At 37.2% G+C, this 27,011-nt stretch overlaps 2 protein-coding genes across 5 annotated transcripts in view; both read left to right on the forward strand.

Moving 5' to 3' along the window:
• Positions 1-4,658, forward strand: part of nol4lb (nucleolar protein 4-like b) — a 103,038-nt gene extending 98,380 nt beyond the window's left edge. For all 4 annotated transcript variants that reach the window (XM_083570160.1, XM_083570161.1, XM_083570162.1 and 1 more), the window contains one exon: positions 68-4,658. In XM_083570160.1, the coding sequence (XP_083426286.1) occupies positions 68-285 (218 nt within the window). In that variant the 3' untranslated portion in view covers positions 286-4,658. The remainder of the gene's footprint in view (positions 1-67) is intronic.
• Positions 2,869-26,621, forward strand: srms (src-related kinase lacking C-terminal regulatory tyrosine and N-terminal myristylation sites). The gene is made up of 8 exons (XM_083570200.1): positions 2,869-7,976; positions 9,180-9,301; positions 9,882-10,048; positions 11,474-11,621; positions 16,169-16,327; positions 22,032-22,213; positions 24,284-24,440; positions 25,687-26,621. The coding sequence occupies exons 1-8, from the start codon at positions 7,630-7,632 to the stop codon at positions 25,884-25,886; spliced, it is 1,482 nt and encodes a 493-aa protein (XP_083426326.1). The 5' UTR covers positions 2,869-7,629; the 3' UTR covers positions 25,887-26,621.
• Positions 26,622-27,011: the final 390 nt, after the last annotated feature.

The following is a 27,011-nucleotide window of genomic DNA, read 5'->3' on the forward strand; positions in this document are numbered from 1 at the left end:
GATGCTATCCAGATGCATAAGTTGCATTGCGTACGTTGTTAGACACGCTCTCAATCTCTTGTTGCAGGACCTACCGATCTGAGTATGAAGTCTCTGGCTTCAAACTCCTCTACGTCAAGCACCAATAGTCTCGGAAGGAACGGAGGAGGAGGAGGGACCTCTGCTCAGCTCAGCCATACGGAAGTCACAGCAGTGCGTCAGCTGATCGCGGGTTACCGCGAATCTGCAGCTTTCTTACTTCGCTCAGCTGATGAGCTGGAAAGCCTCATACTACAACAGAACTGACCTATACACTTTCCCTCCTTTCTCAATGCCACTTTCTCTCAGTCTGCCTTCATCTTTTACTCTCGCACCATCACGTCAGGTCTCTATTTCTTAGCCTCATTCTCTTTATGCCTTCATCTTCATCCTCAGAGGCGTACACACGTGAAGATATCAGGAAATACAGTAAGCTGTCACATCCTGATCACCTGCGCAGTGAAACACAGGAAGGCGACTGATGAAGACGGGAGCATGCTGATGAAGAAAACACTGTTTCTATAGGTGGCTGGCCTTGTGAATCATAAACCTCTCCACCTCCATGCCCTTAAACCCATTTACTAAAACTCCTTTAAACTCCTAATTTTTCCCTTTATACGGTTTGCTTCAAGAGCCACTAATTTGTTGGTTTTTGCTCTTTTTTTTTTTAATCTACTTTTCAGCAGGAGGCATTATATAGTGCCAGTACTCCTGTTTATTACTAAATGAAGATACATTTGAGTTGAATTGAAGGAAGATACCTAAAAAAAAAGTGAAAGTTTAAAGAGAAAACAAAACGGGAAAAAAAAAGAAAAAACAAAAAAATACCTTCACATTTGCTGTACATAAATGCGCTCTGTTCTAAAGCACTTTTCTTCCCCCCCCACTCGATCTGACCTCTGCTCCCTAACACTGCTTTTGCTGTAGGGAGAAAATTGTGTAACTTATGCATACAAATACAGGTGGAGTTCACCTGGAAATACCTCAGCCTGTCCAAATTCTCTGTGTCTAAGCTCACGTTATCTGTGTGGAGGAGAGGAACCTCTCCTTCTACCACTACCTTATGTGTTCAGTGCCTCTCCAGGATCTAAAAGAGGGCATGCATATGGGACATGAGCTTGGTTTGTTTCTATAGTTATTTATTTGATTTTTGTTGCTTCTATAATATAATGTACATATTAAGTCCATCAGAAAGTATTGATTACAGAACTACACTGAAATGAAATACACTGGAACTGAAGGATTTGACTGAAGTGTTTTGATCAGGGAAAGATTTCCGCTTTAATGATTTGGTCTTTCGGGGCCTCTCAAAGCATTCCAGCTATTTATGCCATCTCTATACTCCACTACCTTTCTTTTCTTTTCTTTTTTCTTTTTTTCTTTTTTTAAATGTCATTTCTTCTCAAGTCACCTCTTTTTTCATGCACATGTCGGGAGCAATGGAGGGAGAATGATGAAGGGAAGGATCTGGTATCTTTTTTTTTTTTGTTCTTTTTTCTTTTTTTAATCTGTTGACTTTTTCTCAAAGGCCATTAATTCCACTCTGCTGCTAAGGACTTGGACTTCTACGCCACAGACCTGAAACCTCAAGCCTCCTGCACAACCAGAGCACCTCAACCTAAAAAAAAATAATAATAAAGACCAATAAAAACGCAAAAAAAGGGTCCTAAAATGGACATCGGAAAGTTTGTGGATTTGAATGCTTAGAACGAGAAAATACTGCCATAGTAGTTTCCTACATTTCCATTTTGTTATTTGACGCGTATTACCATTGCGGGTTCGCTTTTTGCAGCTACGTTTTTTGTTTATCTTTGAGTTGAAAAGCTTCAGTGTGTGCTTAGTTCCAGAGATCAGTAGATATCTGCTTCTCTATCTGCGGCATGAGAGCATTCACGCGCTCAAACGTGCACACACTAACTTACAGGTGGAGTCTCTGGGGAACTGAATCTTTCGAGGGGAGAGAAGAGACGATGCAACTCGTTTTCTTTAGTGAGGTAGGCTGTAGGGGCTGACTGACTGTAATTTGCTCCTCTTTGCACACTGAGGCAGTACTGTTCTCCTAAAGTGTGGAACATGAGGGTGCACTGCTAGTGAGGAGAAAGAGGAAGATTATTGCAATGCAAAAGATAATCAAAAGCGTTCCCGGTCCTAAAGGAGAGAGTTGGATGTGTAGAGACAACCAAAACCTGTAACAAGTGGCAGGCACAAGCCAAAAAGTAAATTTCCGTGATCTGTTCTAAGTGGGATCTTGTAACATTGATAGTCGACCTATAAAATAAAGGAGTTAATGGCGTTATGACATAAAGTAGATCTTTAATAAAGTGTGTGTAGGATCTACAAGTTTTACATATTGCTTTCTACCTACGTGTAGTTGCAAATATGTTGCAGTAGTAGTAATATAATATCCAGCTGGTTTAACCACTATAGATACGGCAGAAATACTTCGTGTTGCATCCTGAACGCTAGTCTGGGTACATCTGCGCATTTGAAAACTCTCTCACAATTATTGGTAGTGACATGGATGAGGAAATATGCAAAATGACCAGTCCTCTCCTTACTGTGCTCTTGTCTAACTGTGTCCGCTCCGTTTTCCTTCAATATTGCCTTCATTTTTCTTATTTATTTTTTCTTCATTCCCTTCCCTCTCTGCTGGGGAGTGATGCTTTGAAACTCACTTTTGTTCTTCCCTCTGGATTACTTTAAGGGAAGAGCTGCGTAGATGTCCTCAGTTTTTCTTTGATTCACAAAAAGCCTGTGTTGCAGTTCACCATCTTGGTTTAATGTTGATGGTCCTGTTAAAAGCATTCTCTCTGATGTTCAAGCTAGGAAGACCACTTCTGAGTGATTTTTTTTTTTTTTTTTTAAACATTGTTCACTTTGGCTTACTGTTTCCTCTCCTTTTCTGCTCAGCTCTTATGTTAAAGCACTAGAGACTGATATAAATGCTGGGTATGTGGACTGCTATCTTCTTGCTTTCCTGACTTTCTGTCTGCATCTAACCCTTTCCTGCTCCCACGGGTTTGGACCGATGGAGGGATGGGTCCTGCTGCTCATTAAAAATCACTCAAACATTGCTGAATTTAGACTAACCTCACATGCCGCTAAGCTCTGCTCCAGTTCCTTGAAATCTGAGATTGTGACAGTCCTACATTTGTAATATAGGCAATGGACCACTAACCTTATTTGTGGAACAGTTGTGAGATCACTAAGGGGAAAATAAACGGCACGCTCATTCACTCGTCTGGGACTTCGCTCCCTCTGGCTCCTTCATGGACGGCAACTTTATGGATACAAACTGTAAAAACAACAGCAAACGACAATCTTGGATAAGGTGTAAATTAGTTTGGTTAGATTTTCCTTCTCCGCGTGCGGCTATTGTTTACAGTGCGTACGGGAGAACATGGGGCGATTTTAGCCATAATCTGAGCATCTTCGGCTTCTCGGACCTCTGGCCCGTCTCACTACCTGTGGAGGACTCCTAGTGGCCCACTCTCAACACCTTCCTATATGATTTCTATTTTTATTATAATGGTCATGGTTGAAATTATTATTTTTTAATTCTTTTTGTATTACCAAGTGGTCTTTCTACAACTGTTTTGTACAACACCAACATCACAAGTGAAGTTTTGTCTATACATTCCAAGGAAGGATGTCAATGTATGAGTCATCGGAGGACAGCCCACCTAAGTGCTCTATACTACTTGTAAAGGAGAAAAAAAACACAATCAGAAGGCTTGTTTCACATAAAAATTGTGCACTATGAGGTACATGTACATTTCCCACAATGATCTTGGGTTACCTGGTGCGGCTTCATTCACTTACGGCACTGCAAAGGCAAAGTGCGTTTACTTTGTAAATATGTTTCTGACAGCACTGGTGTTAAAGGTTTTTCATGTTGGTACTTTTTCATATGAATAGTATTACAACCCCAACTTTATACCTCATAATGTATCCATTTCTATTTAACATGCTTGACAAAAACATGGGGTCAGTTTCAGGGTTTTTTTCTTTCTTTCTTTCTTTCTTTGCCTGAGACTGCATTTTGCCTTTGAGGAGCTGAGTTTATTGAGATTAGCATTTCATTTAAACAGCTGTAGTGAATGACTATTGTGAGTGTACATTTTTAAACACCCCCCCCCCCCCCTCCATCTGCATATTTATTATATAAATATGCTACAGTAGCCTCCAAGGGCCTTCACACTTTGCTTTATTTTATAGCTGGACTTGGGCACACACAGCCAGGTCTTATTTGATCTGGCTGCATGTCAGTTGTCCTTTTCCAGGCACAGTGACTGCATATAGGCATGTACAGTGTAAACACTCGCACTCACGTATACAGATTGTGCTTTGGTTTGGACTGTGTACTCTGGTTACAGTAGCCGCTGAACTACACACCTTATATTTGGCCTGTTTGGGCCTGATGATGAGCTCAGCAAAAACGTGAGGAGGAAAAAAAAATTTTAATTCTACTGCAGTGATATACATACAGTCTAATTATTTTTCCCTCTGCAGTCTGTCCTCTGTAATATGTTAGTGGTTTAAAGTTTTTGTTTAGTTTGTTTTACTGTTTCAACAGCTTCTAAATTCAGCTCTGCTTTGGAGATGTACTTTAAACCAATGGGAATCTCTGTTTCTCGCTCACTCTCTTTCTCTCTCACCCCCCCCCCCCCCCCCCCCCCATTTTGGACTCAGTGGAAGTGTGATGTTTACATGTACAGATTTTTTAAATTCTCGGTTCATTTTGTGTTTGTTTGCTGATTTATTAAATATTATTTGTATTTTTTTTTTACATTTTGTCTGAAAGCAGATTTTCTTCTTCCTGCTTTTACACAGTGCTTAATTGAATCCGATTTCTTGTTTATTGAAGGGAAATGAAATGGAAATGTGTCTATGGTTTGTGTTCATTTCAGCAGTGCGCTTCTAAAAGTGAGTCCTCTTTTGCTTTGCTCCAATCCTGCTTTCAAATTGCTGACAACAGGAAGAGAAAATAAAGGCTCGCTGTAAAACGATCCTCAGTTCTGACTGCAAGCCAGTATACGGCAGTCCATTTCTTTGCAATTAAAAGCCATTTCCATGCCCTTCACTGGGCTCGCAACAAGTATTAAATTACAAAAACAGACTGAAAACCTCAGGTAAATGACTATTTATGTAATTGTAAGTCTAACTGGCAGCCCATTTCCCACTTTAATACCACAAATTGATCAATTCTTTCTTTTCTTTTTTTTATATTTATTGTGTTCTGTATAACAGTCGAAACCTTTTTTAGTACATGTGGCTAAATATTTTAATTCTTTTGAAAAGTGACAAATATATGTGGAAAAAGTTGAAAGATAAAAAAAATTAATTCTGTTCGTTTAAATAGAAAACAGCATGGGTGACTCCTAACATATCACTTTGATTAAAGAAAACCAATGATTTAAAACGATGCTTTCTCTAGTGGGTTGTCACTGCTGAAGTAAAAAAAAAAAAAATGTCTCCAAACATGACATTGTGATTATTTTTTTTGTTTGTTTTCTCCCAAGCTGTTTGTCTGAAAGCTAAATATGCTAATAAAATTGTGTGCTATATATCCAGCTGCCTGTGAACAAGTTTGGTTTGTTAAGCAGGACGGGTGTAGAGAGAGCCTCACCACTGCAGTCATACAATCATAAAATACCATGGTACTCTTTAGGTCAAAATTCAGGCTGATATATTTCATGCTTTTCTGCTTCATGTATTTGGGCTACTACGAAATTCCAATACAGTGTTTGTATGGCGTTGGTCATTATTGTGGCCTAGAATTATCATTGTTAGTAGTAATGATTTGGATTAGTTGTGGCGATTGCAGGTAAAATTTTCACTTTCAACCACTAGCCATAAATTCATGAGAGCCCTCCACGAACATGCGTTTCAAAATGTTCAGTAAGGCAATAAAGCCTATTGATTTTCAGTTTTATAAAAAGATCCTGCATTAAAAATAGTGTAATCTAAATAATATATATTAGAAATATTTTCCGTAATAAAAGTGAATAATAGTGATTGAAAGATTTGGATTCTGCTGTTGAGGGAAAAACATGAAAACATTTAAGCTCAAGAATACAGAAGGTCAATGCTCCTGACTTGTCTCTAGTTCCTGACAAGCAGAACTACACATTAGGAACGAAATTGATCAAACAGGCCTACAATATGGAGCCAAAATGATTAGCAGGCAGTCTAGGGATTAAACAAGTCTTCTGTTCTGGACTGTTTACTGAAGAAGTCAGAGGAGCAAACAGACAACTTTCATACGAAAGCTACATGAGAGCAGAGCCTTGGATACACGGAAAAGCATGAACTGAAATATTTGAAGCTTGAACCTGTTTCCTTGCTGTAATCTTAATTTATGAGAATAGCATTTTGAATCTTACGATCATCCCAGGTAGGTTATATTCAATTACCTAGATAATAAATTGTATTTATTTGGGAATCAACATTCTTCATGTTCAATGTAAAATAAATCTGAAAGGTTCACTTTCTTCCCTGTTTTTCCTCAAATAAATCACCTTTTTGCAGAAGGTATGATTATACTGCTTAGAAATATAAGGGGGATATTTGGGGATGATACTATTATTCTTCAACGAGATTATTTGAATGCATTTGTTTAAAAAAATGTAACAGTCAGTATTGATATCCCATATTTTAATTAGAAATACGCCAACGTATAAATATTAAGAATAGTAGGGATGCTATCTGGGGAATCATTTCTGAAAAATGTTGCTGCAATATTTTTGGTGGAATAATTTTTTGCCATACAGCACATATAGCAGGTTGTATATTTGTGTAGATTATATTGTAATAAGCTATACTGTAGATCTATAAACGGTTTTCTGCACCAAGAATCTGAATGAGATGAACATTCATCCCTCCAGTGAGTACAGTCCTTAAACAGAAAAATAAATAAAAAACCCAGAAAACAGCACAAATGCATGAATATCTAATACAAGAACCTTATTACGCACCACCTAGCAAAACAAAATAATGTATATATTTAAAAAAAACAAAAAAAAAACAGCTCCGCATTCAGTCCGGATTAGAGAAACGCACGGACACGCGCTTTTGTTCCTGAGAACGCACACCGGATGCTGCGTACTATCATCATCATCATCATCATCACCAGCGGCGGGAGTGATGATACGGGTGAAAGGCGATATATCTCTCGCAACGCGCAGGATGGTCTTTGTGGGCCCTGAGCTCTATTGTGTCCTTCTCTCTGCGTGTCGTGCAGCTCCTGTGCGGCGCTATGTTTCCGCGTTCCCAAAGCGCGCTCATGTCTGCTCTACTGATCCATCCCTACAGCAAACCGGTTTCACCTGATTCTCCGCTCCGCTGGCTGCCACAGCGCTGACTACACTAAAAAAAAGGGAGAGGGAAAAAAAAACACTCAAGAAGACGAAGGGACATATTTACAGCACTATAGCGATCCTATATGAAGAAGAAGGACGCGCGGACACTGTGGTCGTGAACGCGCCAGGCTGCGGGTTATTGTGGTCGCTAGACCGGGGTGAGGTGAAGTGGAGTGGATTGGAGAAGTGGAGAGGGGGGGTGGAGGGGGGCGGGAGGAAATAGGTAGGAAAGACTGCAAAGAGGGGGGGAATGGAGGTGTGCTGCCGTGCGTGCATGCCCTGTCTGAGCCCCTTGTGGAACAGGATATGGCCTGAGCTGCGCTACCCGAGTGTCACTCCGGCGGCGGAGATCCGCACCGTGTCGGGGGAACTCCGCGTGCCGCAGCCCAAGAGGCGGCCGGCGCAGCTTTACGCCGCGCTGTACGACTTCGAAGCCCGCAGCGAGGAGGAGCTGTCGGTCAAAGAGGGAGACAAGCTGTCGGTCATCGAAAAGCGAGGCAATTACGTGCTGGCCAAAAAACTCACGGGCAGCCTCGAGTCCGGCCTGCTCCCTGCCAACTACATCGCCATGCTGCAGGACGAATTCGCTAAATACAAGTAAGTGAGTGTAAATGTTGCAGGATGGAGGCTGGAGCTCTGTTGCTACCCCTAGTGCTCAAACTGAACCTGCTCACTGGAAATATAGACTGTTTTCATTTTCCCCAAAGAATGAATGAATGAATATCTATCTATCTATCTATCTATCTATCTATCTATCTATCTATCTATCTATCTATCTATCTATCTATCTATCTATCTATCTATCTATCTATCTGTCTATCCGTCTATCCGTCTATCTGTCTGTCTGTCTGTCTGTTCATTTTTGTTTGTGTAGCTTTTAACAATGGACATTGTCTCAAAGCAGTCTGTACAGAGATAGAGAGGTTATAACGTTGTATAAATTTATCTTTCTATCTGTCTGTTTGGCTGTTTGCTTGGTTGGATTAGTTTTCTTTCTTTCTTTCCTCCCTTCTTTTATTTTTTTATTTCATAGACTCATGTTTTGAGGTTAGAGCATTGTTTTTCCTTACAAAGAGCTGAATTAGGCCTTGATCAGATTTATCACTATTTACTCGACAACAAAACAATCAATACAGCCGAGGAACACTTTCACCGCTCAGCTACAGCCTTATGCTTTCCTGCCATTTGAACAGCCACTTCATGAATGTGCTTCGTTTGCCTGGTTATCTTGAGCAGAACAATGGAATGTAGATGCAGAAGTCAGGTAGGCTGATATGACAAACAGGCAGGCTGATATGACAAACAAACATGCACACACCTGAAACCTGTAACAATTACAGTGAAACCATGCAATGACACCACACACACACACACACCGCATGTGACCTCACCCATGCTTACTCTGCTGTTATGGTTCCCAGGCTTTGTTTGACCTGAAAACTGTGCTGGTATAAGCACAATAAAAATTCCCCTCTGCGTAAGAGCTCGAGCATATAATAAGCCTAGCACATTAGATATAAAGTATAAAATATACACATTATTATATGACAAGCTACAATATATTAAAGTATTGAAGTAAAGAAGAAGACGTATAATATGCTTGGTGACAGGCAACAGGAAATAATTAGACGTAATACAATAATATAAAGAACCAATTATTTATAATATGTTGTGTCTATTTAATGAACATATTATAAATAATGTCATTTATGTAATTAAATATTGTCGTGTGTGTGTGTGTGTGTGTGTGTGTGTGTGTGTGTGTGTGTGTGTGTGTGTGTGTGTGTGTGTGTGTGTTAGATGGTACTATGGGAACATAAACAGACAGAAAGCTGAGAAGCTGCTTTTGGCACCCCAAAATAAAGCTGGTTCGTTCCTGGTTCGAATCAGTGAAAGTCACAGTGATGAATACACCATCTCAGGTGAGACTCCAGTAATGATGAGCCTTTAACCATCTCTTCTTACTGCCTTGCATGCTCTCACTTGCTTTGTGGAGTGATGATGCTTTATTGTGAGTAATGTCTTTTACGTTATTTATGTCTTTCTCTTCTTTTTGCTCCTTCATGTTTTTTCTTTTGCTCACGAACAACAGCCCTGCTTCATTGTTTCCCATATAATCCACCCACCAATACATTTTCTTTTCCCCCCGTATGCATTTTTCTATACCTTATTGGTCAGCTTGCATCTCTTACTTACTGAGTCAGCAGTTCTCTTTCCGTGTTGCAGGGCTGCAGAGTATGTGCTACATTTCTCATTACCATCCTCATGGCACAGATGCCTTACATGGAAGAATAAAAAAAAAGATTTCTTTGAAGAAATGTGATCTCTCTATTGTGATCTGCTTTATAGTGAGATCTTTAATCAGGTGCTCTTCATGGCACGCAATACCTCGTTAATTCTTACACTTCTTCCAGTAGTGTTGTGTTGTAGCTACAGTATCTTATGTAGTCCAACAGAAACCATTTACACAGCTTTTGACGGATTGTATTACTTGTTTCACAGCCAGGAGTGAAACCACTGTCTTCCATTTCCGTATCCATCGGTCTTCGGTCGGTGCTTACTTTGTGTCGGATAAGATCTCCTTTGCCACTTTGGATGAGCTTATCAGATATTATCAGAACAACCCCAGGAGCCTGGGATGCCCTCTGGACCAACCTTGTGTACAGCAAGTAAGATATTCCCATGATTACTCACACAGCATATTTCTGAGGCGTTGTAGTAAATATACATTCTTAGAAAGAAAGTTTCAGACTTGCAGGATACTAGATGATTTTCATAGAGACCCATTTGGCAGCAGCTACCAAGTGCAATGTTATAAAGCTCCAAAAAAATAATTATTTAAAAAAACCTTAAAGGTACCCAGTTTTTAAATTTTTTTAAGTTTACATACTGATTTTTTTTAATGTGGCTATCGAATAGATTTTTAAAAACAAAATCATTTTATATATTTATAGCCCCGATGCTCAAGTCACCGCTAAAAATGAATCATATACCGTCACACACCATTCCTTTTGTTGGCGTTGGGCTTCGACGTGACTCCACACTCTTCTCCTTCCTGGAAAAGAAACAAGGCTGAAACACTGGGGCCATGGATGAGGAACTCCAAAGGGAGATGCACATTTATTCACTCACTCATTTATCTATTCACTCCTATACCAGCTACATATTCAGTCTTTCATTTCAATTTTTAAACCGGTGTTCTTATATATGCACTGAACTCCTACATTTCAATAAAAAAAATTGCACTTCTGTCATATTTCACTATTTAGTATCAATGCAGTAGTGTAGCATTACTTATTTATAAAGGCATTATTCACTGTCTTTTTGATTTTTGTGTTATATTTGAATCATTAGCAGAATCAAATACTTCGATAGGTATTATTTTGACAAATAAAGCCTTTTCTGATTGAATATCATTTCATAATTTCATCATTTCATCATGCTTTTTTCTTTTAATCACTTTTCAATTTTTTTTTTTCCCAGATTCTCATAACTCCTAATCTTTGCATTAGTATACAATGCTTTAGACATATAAGTCTATCTTACAAGCATTTGAAAGATTTGAAACCTTGGTTTATACTCCATAGCATTTCCTTCATTACAATGGATCATTTGAGTTTGTATTTTATCATATGCTTTGTTATTTCTATTCAAATAAAATTTGCTTGTCTTCAAGTTTTGAGTTCTCTTTGAATGACCTGAATTTTTTTGCTCTTGTTTTCATTTATCCAAGTGGACACGTTCATTACATTATCACGTTAGTGAATTAGGATTGGAAATTGTCGTGTCAGGTTTAATGCCACACCTAAAAACAAGTCATTCTGAAACCGGAGCTCTTTTCTCTCATTCACATGGCCTTTTGAAAATGCAGTTTAATTTCCCTAATAATTAAAGTGTTTTCTTTTGTTATGAAATAGTTCTTATATATTAAGTTTTATAAATATTTACAAATTGTAGGTTATATGTAGGTGAGAGGGAAGGTGATCTCCAAATAATTAATCTCTGTGTGTTTGTGTGTGTGTGTGTGTGTGTGTGTGTGTGTGTGTGTGTGTGTGTGTGTGTGTGTGTGTGTGTGTGTGTTTGTGTGTATCCAGAGGGAGCTGTTTGACATGGAGCCATGGGAGAGACCAAGAGAAGAGTTTAAGCTGATCAGGAAACTGGGGGAAGGCCATTTTGGCGAGGTATGGGAAGCTGTATGGGCTACTAAAAACCAGAATGTGGCCATTAAAATGCTGAAACAAGGTGAGCTTCTAAAAAAACAACAACATTTACACATAATGCTACTCTTCCTTTTACATGATCATTATTTTCTATTTGTCTGGTGTCTGATGTTTTTGTACACAAGTTTGCACACATTTTGTACACAAGTTTGTGTACACCTGATCATTCATATGTGCTGTTTGAACATCCCATTCCACTTTTAGTCTCCTTTTAGTCAATTTTAGGTAACCTCTACTCTTCTGGGAAGATGTTCCCCTAGATTCTGGAGTGTGGTTTTGAAGATTTGTGCTCATTCATCCTCAAGGGTTTTAGTAAAGTCAGGTACTGATTTAGGATAAGGTGAGGAGGCCTGGGGTACAGTCAGCTTATCAATTAACCCCAAATCTGTTCGAAAGGGTTAAGGTCAGATCTCAAGCAGGTCACACCAAGATCTTCCACTTCACCCAATATAAAGCATATCTTAATGGAGCTTGTGTTGTGCACAGAGGCACTATAATGCTGGAACAGGTTTGAGTCTCCTAGTTTAAGTGAATGGAAAATTCTATGTCAGGTGTCCCAATACTTTTCTTTATGTTATGTATTACATACGAACAGAGCAGTTATAGTGATATTACATAAATGTTGGATGGCTAAGGTTCGACCATTCATCCATTAATTCTTTAATTTATTAATCGTTCTTTTTATATACCAGTTTATAATGGTCAGTACTGTGTTGGATATGTTGCACAGAATTTTCTGTGTCATCATTCATTCATATCCACAGCTCGGAAAATGTTTATTTGACAGTCCTCCCATGGGAATGTTCAGGATGAAAACATGAAGGCAGGTCTGGCAAGGGTATTTCCAGGTCCTGGAGTCATGTTTTCCTTTCTTGGCTTTTTTTTCATTGATAAAAACATAAGCAATAGGAAAATCTCCGTACCGCTACATACATTTGCTTGTTTCATTACTATAACAACTTTTGAGCTAACGCATTTGTTGTGTATTCATATCTGTGCTACAGGGGCAGTGTTTGCTTAGAGGCTTTAGGATACTGAGTGAAAGGTTTTTTTAAAGAAGTTCAAATCCTAAATCCAACAAATAGCTTTGTGAAACATGAGTCTGGTATTTAGATGTTTTGGTCATGGAATTGACTTGAACTAGACAGTAGCCCTACTAATAAGCTGCCGTTGTACTACTACTAAGCTCCTGTCAGTTTTAAACTGTTACCATTCAAATCAGTAGATTGAAAATAACTAATCTGTCCCAGTACAATGGAGTTTACTGACACCATAAAACTGCAAGTTTTTGTGATCTAAAAACCAATATAAATAATGTCAGAATGTTATGAGACTCTCAGTGTGGAGATACATGGAATACAATAAAAAAAAAATCAGAAAAAAATCTAAAAATAGTTTTACTATTTTGTAATCGAAGTTTTGTTTAAAATGAACTAATAACATTCAGTGTAATTATTGTATAACCGTCTTTCAGATTTTTTTTCAAACCTTCAATACAACTGCATGTACGTATCCGTGGTATAGAAAGAACTTACAAAGGCATGCATGTTATCTCACTTTGTTGGTTTCGATCTGGAACAGTCTATGAAAGAATTTCCTCAATAATAACCTCTAAGGAGCTGCATGATTACAGAATACTCTCTGCATATTACTGTAGGGCTGGAATGTTCTCACAAAAAAAACATCCGCTGTGAGCTAAAGACAATATGGTGGTGGCAGCATCTTGATTAGACACCACTTTTTTTTCGGTAGGTGAATTGAACCATGAATAGCTACAAATTCCATTCAATTGTGGTTCACAAACTTAATTTTTGGAGAGCCCGTGGTGTCTTTTCTAATCAGGGACGAATCACACATCACACAGAATGGCGCATATGTTCCTCTTTAGTTCAATGCAGATAACGGACAATTATATATACAGTACACACTGGAAAAAAAACTGACTTGAAACTGTTCCTGATTGTGTAAGAAGACATGGAAACTGGAGATGTGTGAGTCCAGACACAGACATTCCGTGTACCTTACATACTCACATCGATCACGTAAAGATCATATAGACACTATACAGGCAACATAGGAATGTGTGTTTAGAGAACTAGTGTGCGACTCATCTTAACAACAACCTTCAGGTGTCTTGCTAGTAATCTTAAGATGAAAAGGAATTTTACCTTTCAGTAAGACAATGACCCAAAGCATTTTTCCGTATGAACAAAGGAACGGTTTACAAAAGAAGATCAATGTTCCTGAGTGATCCCGCCAGAGCCTTGCCCTGAACCCCACTATAAATCTGTAGGGTGACCTGCAGCAGGCTGTGCACAAGAAATACTCTTACAATTGTTTAAAAGAATGGGAAAAAAGGATGCAAATCAAGATGTCATGCTGATAGGATCACACAAAATGAAGTGTTATTAGAAAAAGGAATTTGTTCACGGTGCGTACAGTTGTGCAACTAGGTTATTGTAAGTTCTTTATAGTTTTCTTGTTTTTTTTGTTTTGCTAACAAGGCTTGTGAGTTTTTCTGTTTCCCACTCAATTTCACATTGAAGGTGGAAAATGTACTGACATTTTTACATTACAAAAACCTATAACTTTAACAAAGGTGTAAAGACTTTTTAATAAACATTCATATTTATTTACATACCTAGCTATGTCTATGACTACTTGCTGAGGTGAATACCTTCAGTCAACATGGCCATTTCTGGGCAGACTGAAGACTTATATTTTATTAAAGACTATATATTTTGAAGGACGAGAGATAGCCATCAATGTGCTCTATATGGTCTTAGTGATACCACTTCACATGATGATATGAGAGAAAGATTAGTCATAATATGTCACATTTCCTGTATTCTCACAACTTCGTTCCTTATGACACAAACCCTTTAAACACACAGCTGTGTAGCTATAGCCGAATAGCTCTTTGTTAACACAGAGATGAAGTTTTTATAGTTGACTGGCAGTTGGCCACATGATTCCATATTTTTTCTTCCTTGTTCTTCCTCAGCTCCCAAGCCCCACGTGTGTATTAATGTAAATACGTAGTCATCATCTTTCACAACACTATAATATCAGTGTGCAGTTTGTTTGATTGCATGAGAAACAGGTTGTTTCCAAATATTGCTCAATACAGCTTTTGCTGTAGCTATTAGTTTGTTTTCTACGTGAGAGAATATAGCCACCATGATTACAGAACCTGGAAACATCTACACTTTTGTTTGTTTGTTGAACTTGTATTTCTTACTTTCCATAGCACATCTTACCATGTGCAAGATGTTATCTTAGCATGCATGTGCAGAAAATCCAGGGTTTTCCCAAACGAATGCAATATCAGATTCAGCACAATCAGTGGTAATTTTATATAGATATAACTTTAGTTTTAGATATTCAAAGAACACTACACCATAATCAGAGCTGTTTCTTTTCTTATCCACTTTCGGCTGTTGCAGCTGCAGGTCTACATTCCAACCAAGCAGAATTCAAACCTGAATCTACTGAGAACTAAAAGTGATTGCACAAGTGGCTGAAATGAAAAACTGGTTGGCTGAAATAAAAACCTCCACCCACAATGGCCTTTTATGGATAAAATTTTATCACCCCTGATAGAGCTACATGATACAGAAAAAATATTTTGTATTTGGTAATGCTATATCCTTCATCCATTCATCCATTCATTCATTCATTCATTCATTAATTTTTTTTTAAGATAAAGAAAGTCAGAGCAGCCGGATAAACTATAAACACCTTTTACTGAAAAACAAACTGTAATAAACAGCACGCAGTTTTCAGTAATGTGCTCACTGCATTAAATTGCTACCATACTCACGCACCAAATAACAGTTAATACAGATAATACATTACGCATATGGCCAAAGGTTTGTGGACACCTGATACTCACAGCCATATGTAGCCTTCCCCAAACTTCTGCCCCTAAGTACAGTATTCTACAGAATGTTTTTGTATGTAAGGTACATAAAGACACACTTTAACATGGTTGGAGTAGAAAAACAGGAATAGCTTGCACAATGTGATTCCCTCAGCCCCACTGAACAGCTTTGAGACTAAATAGGAGAATCCCTTTAGCCATTTCCCAATATCTATTGGAAAGCCTTTGCAATGGAGTAAAAAAAATAATAATAAAAATCTAAATCTATATTAGAATGTTCAAAAAGCACATAGGGTTGTGATAGTCAGATGTACACAAGCTTTTGGCTTTATGTGGAAAAAAAACCTCTTCCTCCCTTTGAATTTGATTTGATTTTGAGTAGTGGCATATAAAGAATTAATAATAAATAAATAATTGATTATACTCCAAAAAGTGTGGTGATCCTTTGGCAAGCAGCACAAATGATCTATTGATAAATGGTGCCTTTAAATGAAAAAGAAAAAAAAAAAACTAGGCATAAAAACTAATCCACAGATCCACCTCTGACACCTTGCCTCCTTATCATTGTTAAAGTGCCACTTTAGCAGAACTGGAAAATTGCTTTCTGTATTATAATTTAAAAGATTGAAAGGTAAACGGTTGTCTGCTGCTGTGCACACATTTGTCTTTCTCTCTTCTGCCTGCAGAGGACACCAAACTGGATGAATTTGTAAAGGAGGTTCATGCACTGAAAAACCTGCACCACCCAAAGCTTATCGAGCTGCTTGCACTGTGTACACGGGGAGAACCAGTCTACATCATCACTGAACTTATGGCCAATGGCAGCCTCAAGTCCTACCTTGCCAGTAAGTGTTCCTTTAAGATAAATTTGTATTTGGAAGTCAAATGTAACTCTTTGATTATAAGTAAAGAGAGAATATGCATTTTCTCATTCCTTTTAAACATTACTTTGGAATACAAAAAATATATATACTGTATTTTTCGGACTATAAGCCGCTACTTTTTTCCTACGTTTTGAACCCTGAGGCTTAAACAACGAAGCGGCTAATTTATGGATTTTTTTCCTGGGTTTTTCCCGGTTTCACAAACTTCAAGCCAAAAAAACTGAGCTAACTCCAGTTGCAACAGAAATCATATAAGCACAGACAGGTTTCCAAAACTCGTGCTTTTTTATTTTTTTTGGCAACAGCGTTACAGGTTAGTCAAAGAAACTTAGAAATGAGCATTAGAAAATAATAAGGACATATTCTTTGGTCTTGCACACATGCAGTAATAGCGGAAAAATGCGGCGGCAGGCTATTCCCAAAATGCCGCTTTGTTAATTAAAAAGATTTAAAAATTAAAATCTTTGTAAAATTCAGTGGGTGCGGCTTATATATGGGTGCGCTTAATAGTCCGAAAATTACGGTACATATCACCAACTTAAACATCGCAGTTTGATTGTTTGCTTTTGGAAACAAATGGCTCTTTTTCTTTTGCCAGTTGAAATGTAAAATAAAAAAATGGAAGCCCTTATAAGATTTATTACATCTTTATTGCAAAGTCAAATGAACACAGGCAAACACCAGCTACATTATAGTGTTTTTAGACACTCTCACTGTAGAAAGTATTCTATGCTGTGAAGTACAAAGGTGCAATACATAATTACATTATAATAAAAAACAGATAAAAAAAAAGTAAAAAAAAAAAAAAAAAACCTATTAACTGATTGCCCATAATCATAATAAGTCCACACATCAGACTGTACTGGCCTTTTTGGTACAATAGGCTCAACTGGAGATTGTATCCAAATAAAACTTCTATTCATTAGGCCAAAGTAAGCACAAAATCTTCCATATTGCTGCACATCTCATGTTTACTGCTGTGTGTAAATGTTATAAAGATCATACCTTTGACAATGTGGCTGTATTTCCCTGAAAGGAATACTGCATGCATTTATTGTATAACAAAGTTCAGATTGAAGTATGTAAAAAAGAAAACATAAAGCTTTAGCAGTATTAAGCTCTGCTCTTTACATAAATAACTTCACCCTGGTCTCTGTGCAGCTGGAATTATACAAATATACAAAATATGCAAAGCATATATATTATTAGGAGTGCTTTCAGTGACATCAAGGGAGCTTGTTTTTGACCTCTTCCAGTTATTATAGATGAATGATGGTTTAAGAAGTAATAAAGTTTAATCAGAAACTAATTTAAACATTGATTCCAGGTGACAGTGTTGTGTCTTTATTATCACCTAAAACTGAACAGTGTTGAATTCAAACACTTGCCTGGGATTAACAGATGAGTTGTGTCATGTCTCTTTTGGCATATCTAGACTTATATTCTCTATTCTTGGAATTATTAGTTTTTTTCTATTAGTTTTTACTAAAATAAATAAATGATTCATTGAATGAGTTACATTACTGAAGTTTGAAGTTTACTGGAAAAAGCCAAGAGACTGTTTAGCAGTGCTGTAGATATTCACGTGCCTTTCTAAAATAATCTGCATGTCTGGAAGCTTGTCAGTAACATAATTAAGAAGATATGTTACGTGATTGCTGCCTAGAGTGGCTATGCTACACACAATTCTCATTACTGTTAGTAAAGGGCCCAAGTATATTCATGTTTTACAATGCTTCTGTGCACAAAGCAAGGTCTAGAAAGATGGATGCACAGAGCTCTAATCTCAACCCAAAACCTTTTGGATGAACTGGATCTTTGTGGCCCATGACTTAAGATCATACCCTTCCATTCGTAATACTTTAAAATGTCCATAGTAACTACTAAAACTAGTTGAAATCTTTTCAAAAGGCCGGAGGTGGTTTCAAAGAAAAAGAAGGGGAACAGTTAAATAACAAATTGTGTCCACAATCCCTTAGCCATACACTATATATATATATATATATATATATATATATATATATATATATATATATATATATATATATATATATATATATATATATATGTATGTATGTAATAAATTCTAGAGTGTATTTCTCTACCACTTCAACTTATAGTTTTTATTGTCACTAATATTCCCCAGAAGACCACCAATGCTCAGTAAGATTAGTTACATGTGTTTGCAAATGACATAAAAAAATATAAGGGAAATCAGAATCAGTTCTTGTGTTATAACACATGCAATTCGATATTGCTTGCAAGATGATTTACTTACAAGGTTCATACATTGTGTTCCATTTGCTCTTTGCATTATTGAATCTGTGGCCTTACTAATTGAGGGTGATGCATGTAGCGATTATATGTGAAATGATTCATTTTGTACTTAAAATATATTTTACTCCATCTGAACATCACTTTTGTGCAAAGGGCATGTCTTTCTAATTAGAAAGTTTATTTAAATTATTCCTCAGTGGCCCATAAAAATCAGAGTTTCTCAAAACTACTCTTACGATGGGCCCAATAAATCTAGTGGTCTTTGGTTAATGGGAACGTTAGCATACACAATAAACTCATTTATTTCTGCAATACTTGAGGCTGACAACACGTTCATTTACAGTCTATCAGTATAAGTGACTTGTGTATTTATAATTAGATGTATAAATATAAAATAAAAATGTTATTTAAAAGGTTATATATATGGTATAACATACAATATATACCTGTTATAACTTTTTGCTGTTCCATATCAGCCAAAGCATGTAATATGATCATGAGCATCAAGTCATTTCTCATTATTGAAACTGTTCTTAAGAAATATGCTAATTACTAGTCGGAGGACTGCAGTAAACAAACATTCCCATTATTTATGGAGGGTTGTGTGTGTAGGGAACAAATTATGCAAAAAATATGCTTTGTTATATGTATTGTTTAATATATAATAATAATTAATGAGCCACGTGGGACAAAGTCAGTAAATAGTTAAATGACATACAGTACATAAAACGTGTGGTTCTTAATAGTGTAAAATAAAAGTTAAAAAACATTTTTTATAATAAACTCCACTGCAGACTGTAATAGGTGTAGATTTGACATTTTCTTAGTCTAACATTAGTCATTAGTTATAATGAAACGATATATAACTAAATGTTTAAAAATGATTAAACTTATAACAAAATAAAATGTAATACAGTGCATCCAGAAAGTATTCACAGCGCTTCACTTTTTCCACATTTTGTTATGTTACAGCCTTATTCCAAAATGGATTAAATTCATTACGTTCCTCAAAATTCTAAATATAATACACCATAATGACATCGTAAAAGAAGTGTTTGAAATCTTTGCAAATGTATAAAAAAAAATAAATAAATAAAATAAAATTCAAATGTACATAAGTATTCAAAGCCTTTGCTATGACACTCAAATTCTAGCTCAGGTGCATCCTATTTTCACTGATCATCCTTGAGATGTTTCTACAACTTGATTGGAGTCCATCTGTGGTAAATTCAGTTGATTAGACATTATTTGGAAAGGCACACACCTGTATATGTAAGGTCCCACAGTTAAGAGTGCATGTTAGACCAAACAAGGCCATGAAGTCTAAGAAATTGTCTGTAGACCTCTGAGACAGAAGTGTATCAAGGCACAAATCTGGGGAAGAGTATCTGCCCCAGCAGCATTGAAGGTCCCATCGGGAGAAGGGCCTTAGTCAGGGAGATGACGAAAACCCCAATGGTCACTCTGAAAGAGCTCCAGCGTTTCTCTGTAGAGGGAGGAGAACCCTTTGAAAGAAAAACCAGGCCTGAATGGTAGAGTGGACGGAAGCCACTCTTCAGTGAAAGGTACATGACAGTCCACATGTAATTTGCCAAAAGGCACCTGAAGGTCTTTTAGACCATGAGAAACAAAATTCTCTGGTCTGATGAAACAAAGATTGAACTCTTTAGTCTGAGGAAAACAACACCCGGGCAATACCATCCCTACAGTGAAGCATGGTGGTGGCAGCAACATGCTGTGGGGATGTTTTACAGCAACAGGAACTAGAAGACTAGTCAGGATTGAGGGAAATATGAATGCAGCAGTATGAATGTACAGTGGCATCCTTGATAAAAACCTGCTCCAGAGCGCTCTGGACCTCAGACTTGTGTGGCAGTTCATTTTCCAGCAGGACAATGATCCTAAACACACTGCAAAGATAAAAAACGAGTGGCTACAGACACCTTTTTGAATGTCCTAGAGTGGCCCAGCTAGAGCCCAGATTTGAACCCGATTGAACATCTCTAGAAAGATCTGAAAACGGCTATGCAACCTGATGTAGCTTGAGTGGTTCTGCTTGGAAGAATGGAAGAACCTGCCCAAAAATAAGGCAGCCAAGCTGGTAGCATTATACTCAAAAAGACTTGATGCTTTGTATCGATAAAAGGTTGTAAATACTTATGTACGTGTTTTGTTTTGTTTTCTTTAAAAATTATTTTTTATTAATTTGCAAAGATTTTAAACTAATTATGGGGTAATGTTTGTAGAGTTTTGAGGAAAATAATAAGTGTAATCCATTTTGGAATAAGGCTGTCACATAAAAAAAGTAAAAAAAAAAAAAGGTGATGAGCTGTGGATACTTTCCAGATGCACGGTAAAATAATCAACACTCCATTATTTAATGTATTCATTAAAATAACAGTGTGGTTACAGTTTACTTCTGTTTTTTTGTCTACTTCTGTTCGAGAGCAAGCGGCATTTGTCAGTATTTAGATCGATTGACGTTAAATTTTGGATTTCCCCTAGGCATGAATAAGTATAACCCTAGTAATGACTAATGGTTTAAGCATGTATGTGTTATACCTGGTGATTAAAACTAAAGTCCCATCCAGGGTGTATCGCAGGTTGTGCGCAGTGTTTCTGTTACAAGTTAAAGCTCCATTGCAAGTATGAATTAATATTTTGCCTTTTTCTTCCTGATTCCATGTAACCAAGTTTTTCTTCAATTTATTCTATAGCTTTGAAAATGTAATAATCGTCAAAACAGTTTTTTACTTCTTGTTAGAAAAACCAGTAACAAAGAATGTGTGGGATAAAGTGTGATACTATCTTGGACTTCGAACTTAATTTTATGTCACATTGATAAGATAGTCTTCCTTCACTGCAGGAATAGGACCTTGTGTTTTTATTGTCTTTTTATTGTCCTCCATTTGAATAATCTAAAATAAAGTGCATGGCCTTTCTAGAAAAATAAATTCAGCAGACCTTTTGGAACAAAAGTGTAAATATAATATCTGCTGTAGGAAGGTCCTTTCCTGTTGATTCGACAACTTATTTAAGCTCAAATGTATAATTTTATTTCAAGTCCAATATATAGTTGAAGACCGCTAAAATAACTACTTAAAAAAATCTTTGTCAATTAACTACGTTAAATATTTTTGTCAATGTCTTTGTATGTGTTTTCATTCAATTCAATTCATTTTTATTTGTATAGCGCTTTTAACAATGAACATTGTCTTAAAGCAGCTTTACACAGATAATGTAGTGATAAAAAATGAATATATAAATATTGTATATATACTACTTAACAAACAAGGGCACAACAGTGACTATCAGTGTGTATTACTGTTATAAGTGTATAACAGTAAATTCTTTGTCTTTCTTGCTCTCCCTTCCCTTTGTTCTGTAGCCCCAGAAGGACAGGTTTTGACCTCAGCACATCTGATCTACATGGCTGGTCAGGTTGCAGAAGGGATGGCCTACTTGGAGGATCGGCACATTGTCCACAGAGATCTAGCTGCCCGAAACATCCTGGTGGGAAGTGACCTGGAGTGTAAAGTGGCTGATTTCGGCTTGGCTCGTATTATAAAGGTAACACCCATATCAAAAACTTCCTTTAAAAATACAGGAAATATCACTCTTTAACACTACCACATCACATCATGCAAATCGACTTTTGCTTGGATACCGAAAATAGTTTATATTCCTACCATTATTCAAAACACTCTCATTTCAACACAGTCTCACAGCATTTCGTGATTATAGTCACAAAATATAATCTAGTAATTCGTGTGCATAAACACGAATTTCCCTATTTTTACTGCCTCCGTCTGGCTCCGTCTCCATAGCAACAGAGTCAGAGGATCATGGGTAATGCTGACAGAAATGTCAAAGGTAATCTTTTCCCCCCATTTTTTTCAGAGAATAAGGCAGAAAATATAGGGTTAGGGTTATCCTGTAATAAATGTGCATGTCTCTAAAGCAGTCTTCCTAATTAATGAATATATTAACTGTATTTTGACTGGAAGGAACCACCGACAATGGTTTATAATAGCGAGTAGCTTACCGAATATAAAGTAATTAAAAACAAGGATAAAATCACCTGCTTAAATGTTGAGTAATAGTGCTCGAACATAAAAAAAAGAAATCAATAACAAACGAGAAGAAAAACAATACAGCATTTGTGGTTTTAGTGGCAGAAAGGAAAGTTTGCCACCAAAAATGCTTCCTATTGAAATAAATTACATAGAAAGACGTCCACAGTGACACGAAAAAAGGAAAATTTGTGTCTATGAACCCGAATCAATAGATAACATTTCGTGACCACTGTTTGTCACGAAAAGCCATGAGACTGGGCTGATCATTTGTGTACACGAAGACCATTTGGAGTATACAGATATACTCCAGCATTTTCAGTCATCAAATTTCACTTTGGATGTTTAAACAACTAAACACTGTATACTAACAACACTAACACTGTACTCCTGACCTGGATATAGCATTTACTAAAGATGAATTAATGACTGAATCATTTTTATTAACTAGAGCTCTGTGATTGTCACTGCATACAGTGTCCTCTGGAAATATTAGCATACAACTATATTTAAAAAAAAATAACTATAACAATGATTGAATTTTCATTTAGCTAGCACAAGGCATGGCTCTTGTTTTGCCTGTTGCTTTTGTAGCCCAGGTCCCATCCTGAGTTTGAATATTGTTTGTGACTCTGGATTAACTTTCAAGACCAGAATAATTTTAAGTGTCCAAATACTTTTTTGAACAGTATACTTATTCTTCTTCTCCTTTCGGCTGCTCCCCTTAGGGGTCGGATCATCCATCTCCATATCACTCTGTCCTCAACATCTACCCGTCTTTTTAAACCAGTGAACAGTATAATCTATTAATCTAATAGTAATCGATTTTTTGCTTGTGGTAACTTAAAATAAATTTCACTTGGTTTGACATGTTTTTAAATGCTGTGAAATCCACATGTTTATTGAGTGTCAGGATACATTTTGTATGTGGAACATACTTTAGAACAACTTCATTAATTAATAATAGTCTTTTTCTGTATGTGTCAAAATTATTGACACATCGAAAAAAATAAATGCCAAAAAGAAACATAAATACATGTGGCCTGAATTGAAGAGTGAAGTCTATGTGCACAAAAATAAAAATATAAAAGAGCTTTAAATTAAGAATGAGCCTTTGCACTGAAGTCTCTCTCTCTCTCTCTCTCTCTCTCTCTCTCTCTCTCTCTCTCTCTTTTCCTCTCTCACTAGCTAAACATGGACAGCCTGTGTAGATTACTGTACTACTTAGCATACATTAAAATAGCTTACTGTAGCAGTTGCTAGAAACATTTTTGCACTCAAGTCTCCATCATCAAAGTTCTTGGTTACTTGATAATTTCTGCACTTTTTGAGTACATAGTACACAGTTATAAAAGAGACAATATATACAACAGTACAATCTGGTGTCCCATAGATGAGGACGACTTCCCCTTTGAGTCTGGTTCCTCAAGGTTTCTTCGTCATGCTATCTCGGGGAGTTGCCACCATTATCCCTGCCTTTCTAATTAGGGATAATTAAATAAGTGTAAAATGTATATTTGGAATTAAATTTCATTGTCTCTGTGTGTGCATGTGTGTGTGATTGCAGGACAGCGTGTACACGGCCAGTAGGAACACTAAGATCCCTGTGCGGTGGACAGCTCCTGAAGCGGCTCTGCACCAGCGCTTCTCTGTTAAATCTGATGTCTGGTCCTTTGGAGTGCTGCTCTATGAGATTATGTCACGAGGAAAGATGCCATATGAAGGTATTAAAGCCAGTGACATTTTAAATAAGTATTGCCTAAACCCAACTATTTTCACAATAGGCCAAAAATTCCTTTGGCATTTAATTTCTGATGAAGTTTTTTCTTTTTTTTTTTTTAAACAATGGGCCTTTGGCAGAAAAATTATGTGGAAAAGAATTTTCAATGATTGTGCAAGCAACAGTCTATTAGAAGGATGTGCTGCAAGTTAAGGCAATAAGGATGCAGATGGAAATGTGTTGACAAGTGAGGAGAGTGTGTTAAGAAGGTGAAGAGAGAGTTTTTTAGAAACTAATGGATGAGGAAAAATAAAGAGAGAGAAGGGTGGATGATGTCAAGTTGGTGAAGCAGGAAGTGGATTGGATTAAAAAGAAGGAGGTAAGAGCAGATATTCAGTCGGTTGGACCAGATGACACAAGTATAAGCGTGGAGAAGTTTAAAAAAGATTTATCCAGATTGTTTAACAGGATTTTGAAAGGTGAGAGGATGCCTGAGGAATGGAGAAGGAGTTTGCTGGTACCGATCTTTAAGAATAAGGGAGATGTGCAGACCTGCAGTAACTACAGGGGAATTAAGTTGATCAATCACACCACAAAGTTATGGGAAAGAGTAGTGAAAGCCAGGCTGAGAGAAGAGGTGACCATCTGTGAGTAACAGTATGGTTTCATGCCAAGGAAGAGCACAACAGACGCATTACTTGCTTTGAGGATGTTGATGGAGAAGTATAGAGAAGGACAGAAGGAATTGCATTGTGTATTTGCTTATTTACAAAAAGTGTATGACAGAGTGCTGAGAGAGGTGATGATGTGATTTGTGACGAGAGTATGGAGCAGGTTGACAAGCACTTGGAAAGGTAGAAGAACAGGAGGTGGTGTTGGAGGTAGCAGAGCTGAAGATGTTGAGGTTTTCAGGCATCTGGTTAAATACATTGCTTGGTTTTATGTGTCCAAAATGCTTCCTATAAACAAAGTAGTAATTAATATTTTTTCCTTTATTTCATTCCATTTTGACAGGTTTTCATCCAAATGTGTGTGTGTGTGTGTGTGTGTGTGTGTGTGTGTGTGTGTGTGTGTGTGTGTGTGTGTGTGTGTGTGTGGGTGGGAAGTTACCAACTGTATATTAATAATTACTCAGGAGTGAGTGAGTGAACAATTCTAAGTGGGAAATAATCTGCTAAGACTTTCTTCTTCTGATTTCTTATAAGCATGTGGCACACATCTCAACCATCACTTGTTCTTTTCCTTTTCAGGTAAAACCAATAAAGAAGTGTTGGACATACTTGCTTCAGGTTACAGACTGCCATGTCCAAGTCGCTGTCCTCCTAATATCTACCGCATGATGATGGAGTGTTGGGCAGGCGAAAGCTCCAAACGACCGTCATTCCATGCGTTGCACAGCCAACTGGATAACATCTACTCCAGAATCTACTACAAAACCATTGAGGTGTAAAACTGGAGTCTGATGAGATGCACAAAAAGCAACAAATGTGAGCAAATGAAGGGATGTAGTGATAGTTTACTGATGCTGGATTAGAGAGTGAACTCATGGCCTCCCCCCTGCCAAACTTGTATTTATGAATGATGTCTTTTTTTTATGACACGTGCAATAATGTAAAGGAACAGAAGAACAGAAAGACATACAGCAGCAGCATGCTCAGTTGCTGGTCAATAACCTGTAGTAGATGCGCTGGAGTTTTGGGTTGAGATCCCTAACAGTGTTCACAAAGAGACTCGAGCTTCAGGATCAATAGTAAACTGACTAATCAAGTTTTTTGCTTTCCAACGAGTGTTGTGTTTACCAGTGGTTCACTTGCCAACTGTGGACTTTCTCCCTGCGAACAAAAAGCCGGAGAGATCTAAGACTGTTACACTAAAATGGAGCGTCTGATGAGGTTTATTTCAGACCTGTAAAATCTGTGCTTCTCAAAAAAAAAAAAAAAAAAGATTTGCTTGCATCCATATGACATCTGTGCACGTACACTGTGGGGAGGTTTAGCAGCAGCCACAGTTTTCTTCCTGTCCCTCTGGATGCTGATTAATGTGTCAGTCTGGATGCCTCATATTCATAGAAATCACTTCTGTGATCGATGTCTTCCTAATGATTACAAGAAGGAAACAAATTATGCACCGTGAGTTTAAAAAAAAAAGTTTAAAACCTATTTTAAAATAAAGTATTTTTGGAAGATGTGCTTGTATGGTTCATGAAACTTATCTTACAGAAATTTATATGTGCTATCTTTGGATACAGGGAGATTGTTGTTGAAGTGAGACATCTTTTCCGGGTTTATTATGGATTATTATGGGGAAATGAATAGAAAGTAAATGTTATTTGAATCAGACTTTAGGATCCACTCTTTCACCTCTAAAGCTTCATTCTAAAACTGATGGTGAAAAATACATACAAAAGTCAGGAACTGTGTCTCCTTGTTAGCAGCAATGTAAAGAAATGCATTGTAAAAAAGTGCATTTTTTTGATTGTGTCCGTTGAGGTTTTGTCTTTGCAGGCAGGGTTTTATTGTTTTCTGCACTAATTTGGTGAACTGCATGCATCACTTCCAGTCAGGTATTGCGCAGT

The sequence above is a fragment of the Silurus aristotelis genome (genome assembly GCF_946808225.1).
Source record: "Silurus aristotelis genome assembly, chromosome: 19".
Lineage (NCBI taxonomy): Eukaryota > Metazoa > Chordata > Actinopteri > Siluriformes > Siluridae > Silurus > Silurus aristotelis.

Coding starts and splice junctions, on each gene's coding strand:
- srms (XM_083570200.1), top strand. CDS start 7,630: ATGGAGGTGTGCTGCCGTGCGTGCATGCCCTGTCTGAGCCCCTTGTGG. Junction 7,977..9,179: donor GACGAATTCGCTAAATACAA/GTAAGTGAGTGT, acceptor TGTGTGTGTTAG/ATGGTACTATGGGAACATAA. Junction 11,622..16,168: donor CATTAAAATGCTGAAACAAG/GTGAGCTTCTAA, acceptor TTCTGCCTGCAG/AGGACACCAAACTGGATGAA.